We start from the raw sequence: 7,352 nt of genomic DNA, 5'->3' as shown, positions 1-7,352 counted from the left end.
GTAAAGTTTGATAAGTCTCTGACCATGGAAAGACAAATTAATAGTGTCAAACAGAAATGCAGCTGGACTATGATGAACCTAAGGACGATTGGGCGCTACCTGGATGAAGGAGTGAAACTCATGATGGTAACACAGCTTGTAATATCAAAGCTAGACTACTGTAATTCTCTTTACATGAACCTACCAAAGACACGACTAAACAAGCTAAGATCAACCCTAAATGGTGCCATACAGTTCATCTACAATATCAAAGACCGATCAGAAGACCTACTTCCCTACTACAAGAGAGCACATATCCTTCCTCTTGACCAAAGGATTTTCTTTAAAGTTTGCCTCCTAACTTATAAGGCTGTGCATGGAATTTCATCGGCCTACATACAGAATCTTGTAATGATTGAAAACCCATTGACAACAGCTAGTACAAGATCAAAAGTAAAAGGAGATTGCTACAGACTAAAGACTCCTAAAACTACTAATTGTAAGATTGACCAACGTCGTTTCACCAACTATGCACCAACTGCATGGAACTCACTTCCCTGGGAGATACGATCACTACGCAACGTAGACACTTTCAAAGGTAGCCTTAAACATTATTTATATGACCGCATGTGATTAGTGCTGTTGTTTTTGTTCTTACGATTTGTTGGTGGGTATATCTTTATTTATTAGTGCATTCCTATATGAAACTTTTTGAAGTGTTTTCTGGTAGTTTATTGTTAATCGTAGTGTTGTATACATATCAATAAATCTTCCTATGATTACTTTATGTTATAATTAAAATTTTAATTTTTCTGAATAGATTTGTGTTTGAGATGATTTAGTTGTTTGTTGCTGGATATTTTCACCTCACCCTTTAGAACCGCTCTGACATGGTTAGTACCTGACACTTGTGTCAGTTGCTAATCATATGGGCGGTATACAAGCACATTATTTCATTTCATTTCATTTCATTTCATCTTCAACAGAATCGTTTCTCTAATAATTTCATTCGTTTGTTGGTAAAAAACATATCCAATATTAGTTAACTAATTAACTAATTAACTGATTATCCGATAAGCACAGGGAAACTAAAATGATTAACAATTTAATTGTAAATGCATCAAATAAACTTCTTTGACTTTCTAGTTAGCGCAAAATTTTAACAAATGAGGTTTCCACTTTTCTTTCGTGAAGAGAGTGACTTTTACTTGGCTGTAAAGGAACGGTTTTCACCGAAACACGCGACTGCGGACTGTTGACTAATGGTACGTTAATAATCCCTCACTTCAGAAACAATTACACTTTTTAACGTAATCACTTTTCTTAATTTCAAGTAGTTACTCTTGAACGTAGTCATGGTAAGAATCTGCAAAATTCGACTTTAGAAAATCGTTTCTGTTTTACAATAAACGTTTACTGTATTGAGTTTTTGTTTTAAGTGTAAAATATGAGATCTTGTAATTGTTTATCATTCAAAATTCAAACAAAACATCTCTTTCATTTATATCTGTCTTTAATATGTAAGTCTCAAAATAGTTTGATTTATGAATTATCCACAAAGACTTAATACACACGATTTTGTCATTGATTTATTCAAAATCTCATCCTTTTATGTTTTTCGTGTACAAAATTAAAAATGGCATTTCAATAGATTAGTCATGTAATTCTGCGCATATCAGACATTTTCACGTACAATAAATCCCAACAATGACCAATTATTTTGGCTCAGAACTTACAATATACCCCGTGGGCCGTAGTTTGAAGTACATTCTTTTGCATTTAAACCTACTGATTTTTTGTACGATTTCCATTTTCTTTGTTTCTAAATTGTAAATTGTATTTTTGTGTTTCACTATTGTAATAATTACAGCGTGTACGTGCTGTGTCTTGATGTCTGGTTTATTGTTGTCTTACAGTTAGTTACGTAACTTAGTTACGTAACTTACAGTTACAGTTGTTACATTACACACAATCTTGAACTTTTAGAATGCATTTTTAGAATGAATTTTTAGAATGAGCTGTATAATGTATATATATTATATAATACCGTCACACAAAAAGTAGAGCTTTTGTTTGATTAATTTTTTAGATTAATTTCTTTAAGGAGAGGCTAGATCTAGGTAGCCCATGAAAGGATAGCATAAAGATGCTCTGGCTGCCTCTGGGCGCTGGGCAATCAGTAAATTCACAGATCGTTTACGATTCAGATTAACCCTCGTTACTGTAGACTGCATTTTGGTGATCCTTACCCGTTGCTTCTATATATATTAAACTATACTTTGTTGTTGTATACATCGTATTCTTTACAACTTTACAATTTATTAAATCAAGTTAGTTTGTCATTCTTAAACTGACTGTCCCTTTATAGTTTTTTGTCTATTTGTTGATCAGCTGATATATTCAATCATCGGTTTCTCATCATTTAATCACCTATTAATAATCGATTATCTCCATTATCGATCCTATTATCATTAGTCATCACTTATCAGTATTTGTCACGCAGAATATCAGCCACAATGCTATCAGAGTTTGCTATACTTGAAGAGGTCGAGGAGGGTTTAGAAACTGCTGTGAAAACGCCGTCTAACTCGGATCATGGTGAGTTATTCTAATTTTAAAATTTTTTTCGAGTGAAATCTCCGGTTAAATCATTTCATGAGTTTTGTGATTTCGTTTGATTTGATAACTGAAATATGACATAGCTGATCAGCACTTTTTTGGACAATCTTCATCCGTAATTCTGGCAGATACACTAAACAAGCATATCTCTCGTAATTAAGATACACTAAACAAGCATATCTCTCGTAATTAAGATACACTAAACAGGCATATCTCTCGTAATTAAGATACACTAAACAAGCATATCTCTCGTAATTAAGATACACTAAACAGGCATATCTCTCGTAATTAAGATACACTATACAGGCATATCTCTCGTAATTAAGATACACTAAACAGGCATATCTCTCGTAATTAAGATACACTATACAGGCATATCTCTCTTAATTAAGATACACTATACAGGCATATCTCTCTTAATTAAGATACACTATACAGGCATATCTCTCGTAATTAAGATACACTATACAAGCATATCTCTCTTAATTAAGATACACTATACAGGCATATCTCTCTTAATTAAGATACACTATACAGGCATATCTCTCGTAATTAAGATACACTATACAGGCATATCTCTCGTAATTAAGATACACTAAACAGGCATATCTCTCGTAATTAAGATACACTATACAGGCATATCTCTCTTAATTAAGATACACTATACAAGCATATCTCTCGTAATTAAGATACACTAAACAGGCATATCTCTCGTAATTAAGATACACTATACAAGCATATCTCTCGTAATTAAGATACACTATACAAGCATATCTCTCGTAATTAAGATACACTATACAAGCATATCTCTCGTAATTAAGATACACTATACAAGCATATCTCTCGTAATTAAGATACACTATACAGGCATATCTCTCTTAATTAAGATACACTATACAGGCATATCTCTCTTAATTAAGATACACTATACAGGCATATCTCTCGTAATTAAGATACACTAAACAGGCATATCTCTCGTAATTAAAATACACTATACAGGCATATCTCTCTTAATTAAGATACACTATACAGGCATATCTCTCTTAATTAAGATACACTATACAGGCATATCTCTCGTAATTAAGATACACTATACAGGCATATCTCTCGTAATTAAGATACACTATACAAGCATATCTCTCGTAATTAAGATACACTATACAAGCATATCTCTCGTAATTAAGATACACTATACAGGCATATCTCTCTTAATTAAGATACACTATACAGGCATATCTCTCTTAATTAAGATACACTATACAGGCATATCTCTCGTAATTAAGATACACTAAACAGGCATATCTCTCGTAATTAAGATACACTATACAGGCATATCTCTCTTAATTAAGATACACTATACAGGCATATCTCTCTTAATTAAGATACACTATACAGGCATATCTCTCGTAATTAAGATACACTATACAGGCATATCTCTCGTAATTAAGATACACTATACAAGCATATCTCTCTTAATTAAGATACACTATACAAGCATATCTCTCGTAATTAAGATACACTATACAGGCATATCTCTCGTAATTAAGATACACTATACAGGCATATCTCTCGTAATTAAGATACACTATACAAGCATATCTCTCGTAATTAAGATACACTATACAAGCATATCTCTCGTAATTAAGATACACTATACAAGCATATCTCTCGTAATTAAGATACACTATACAAGCATATCTCTCGTAATTAAGATACACTATACAGGCATATCTCTCGTAATTAAGATACACTATACAAGCATATCTCTCGTAATTAAGATACACTATACAAGCATATCTCTCGTAATTAAGATACACTATACAAGCATATCTCTCGTAATTAAGATACACTATACAGGCATACATCTCGTAATTAAGATACACTATACAAGCATATCTCTCGTAATTAAGATACACTATACAGGCATATCTCTCGTAATTAAGATACACTATACAGGCAGATCTCTCGTAATTAAGATACACTATACAGGTATATCTCTCGTAATTAAGATACACTATACAGGCATATCTCTCGTAATTAAGACACACTATACAGGCATATCTCTCTTAATTAAGATACACTATACAAGCATATCTCTCTTAATTAAGATACACTATACAAGCATATCTCTCGTAATTAAGATACACTATACAAGCATATCTCTCGTAATTAAGATACACTATACAAGCATATCTCTCGTAATTAAGATACACTATACAAGCATATCTCTCGTAATTAAGATACACTATACAAGCATATCTCTCGTAATTAAGATACACTATACAGGCATATCTCTCGTAATTAAGATACACTAAACAGGCATATCTCTCGTAATTAAGATACACTATACAGGCATATCTCTCTTAATTAAGATACACTATACAGGCATATCTCTCTTAATTAAGATACACTATACAGGCATATCTCTCGTAATTAAGATACACTATACAGGCATATCTCTCGTAATTAAGATACACTATACAAGCATATCTCTCTTAATTAAGATACACTATACAAGCATATCTCTCGTAATTAAGATACACTATACAGGCATATCTCTCGTAATTAAGATACACTATACAGGCATATCTCTCGTAATTAAGATACACTATACAAGCATATCTCTCGTAATTAAGATACACTATACAAGCATATCTCTCGTAATTAAGATACACTATACAAGCATATCTCTCGTAATTAAGATACACTATACAAGCATATCTCTCGTAATTAAGATACACTATACAGGCATATCTCTCGTAATTAAGATACACTATACAAGCATATCTCTCGTAATTAAGATACACTATACAAGCATATCTCTCGTAATTAAGATACACTATACAAGCATATCTCTCGTAATTAAGATACACTATACAGGCATACATCTCGTAATTAAGATACACTATACAAGCATATCTCTCGTAATTAAGATACACTATACAGGCATATCTCTCGTAATTAAGATACACTATACAGGCAGATCTCTCGTAATTAAGATACACTATACAGGTATATCTCTCGTAATTAAGATACACTATACAGGCATATCTCTCGTAATTAAGACACACTATACAGGCATATCTCTCTTAATTAAGATACACTATACAAGCATATCTCTCTTAATTAAGATACACTATACAAGCATATCTCTCGTAATTAAGATACACTATACAAGCATATCTCTCGTAATTAAGATACACTATACAAGCATATCTCTCGTAATTAAGATACACTATACAGGCATATCTCTCTTAATTAAGATACACTATACAGGCATATCTCTCTTAATTAAGATACACTATACAGGCATATCTCTCGTAATTAAGATACACTAAACAGGCATATCTCTCGTAATTAAGATACACTATACAGGCATATCTCTCTTAATTAAGATACACTATACAGGCATATCTCTCTTAATTAAGATACACTATACAGGCATATCTCTCGTAATTAAGATACACTATACAGGCATATCTCTCGTAATTAAGATACACTATACAAGCATATCTCTCGTAATTAAGATACACTATACAAGCATATCTCTCGTAATTAAGATACACTATACAGGCATATCTCTCTTAATTAAGATACACTATACAGGCATATCTCTCTTAATTAAGATACACTATACAGGCATATCTCTCGTAATTAAGATACACTAAACAGGCATATCTCTCGTAATTAAGATACACTATACAGGCATATATCTCGTAATTAAGATACACTAAACAGGCATATCTCTCGTAATTAAGATACACTATACAGGCATATTTCTCTTAATTAAGATACACTATACAGGCATATCTCTCTTAATTAAGATACACTAAACAGGCATATCTCTCGTAATTAAGATACACTATACAAGCATATCATTCTTAATTAAGATACACTATACAGTTATATCTCTCGTAATTAAGATACACTATACAGGCATATCTCTCGTAATTAAGATACACTATACAGGCATATCTCTCCTAATTAAGATACACTATAATTATACAGGCATATCTCTCTTAATTAAGATACACTATTATACAGGCAGATCTCTCGTAATTAAGATACACTATACAGGCATATCTCTCGTAATTAAGATACACTATACAGGCATATCTCTCGTAATTAAGATACACTATACAGGCATATCTCTCTTAAGTAAGATACACTATACAGGCATATCTCTCTTAATTAAGATACACTATACAGGCATATCTCTCGTAATTAAGATACACTATACAGGCATATCTCTCGTAATTAAGATACACTATACAGGCATATCTCTCTTAATTAAGATACACTATACAGGCATATCTCTCTTAATTAAGATACACTATACAGGCATATCTCTCTTAATTAAGATACACTATACAGGCATATCTCTCATAATTAAGATACACTATACAGGCCGTTTACAATTTTGTCCTCTCATAATTTTGATTGTCCATTGTCATCCTAATTTTGGATTTAAAGAATTTAAGCTTGAATGCTATTGGGCTACTTTATACCAAAATGCCTTTCAATTACTGCCCGGAAAGTAAGACAAAGCAATAAAACAATTTCAGTTCTAAAAGGATAACATATGTAATGAAGTTATGAATCAATAATTAATGCTATAATATTTCAATTGTTTAAAGATTTAAAGCAGTAGCTTTTCAAATCCTACGGAAGTCTGTACTGTAACATTTTACTTTAAGTAGTTTGCTGGACTACACGGTTATTTTTTATTTAGCCTATTGCAATCTATTATCCAG

General features: G+C 31.9%; 1 protein-coding gene across 1 annotated transcript in view; it reads left to right on the top strand.

Moving 5' to 3' along the window:
* Positions 1-1,196: 1,196 nt before the first annotated feature.
* LOC134824626 (thioredoxin domain-containing protein 2-like) overlaps positions 1,197-7,352 on the top strand; it is a 98,426-nt gene continuing 92,270 nt past the window's right edge. Inside the window, exons 1-2 of the mRNA XM_063836580.1 lie at positions 1,197-1,244; positions 2,483-2,577. Of these exons, the coding sequence (XP_063692650.1) occupies positions 2,496-2,577 (82 nt within the window). The 5' untranslated portion in view covers positions 1,197-1,244; positions 2,483-2,495. The remainder of the gene's footprint in view (positions 1,245-2,482; positions 2,578-7,352) is intronic.

The sequence above is a fragment of the Bolinopsis microptera genome, chromosome 12 (genome assembly GCF_026151205.1).
Source record: "Bolinopsis microptera isolate Bmic1 chromosome 12, MBARI_Bmic_1.0, whole genome shotgun sequence".
Classification (NCBI taxonomy): domain Eukaryota; kingdom Metazoa; phylum Ctenophora; class Tentaculata; order Lobata; family Bolinopsidae; genus Bolinopsis; species Bolinopsis microptera.
Note: the sequence above shows the minus strand (reverse complement) of the source record. Positions and strands in the feature narration are given on the sequence as shown.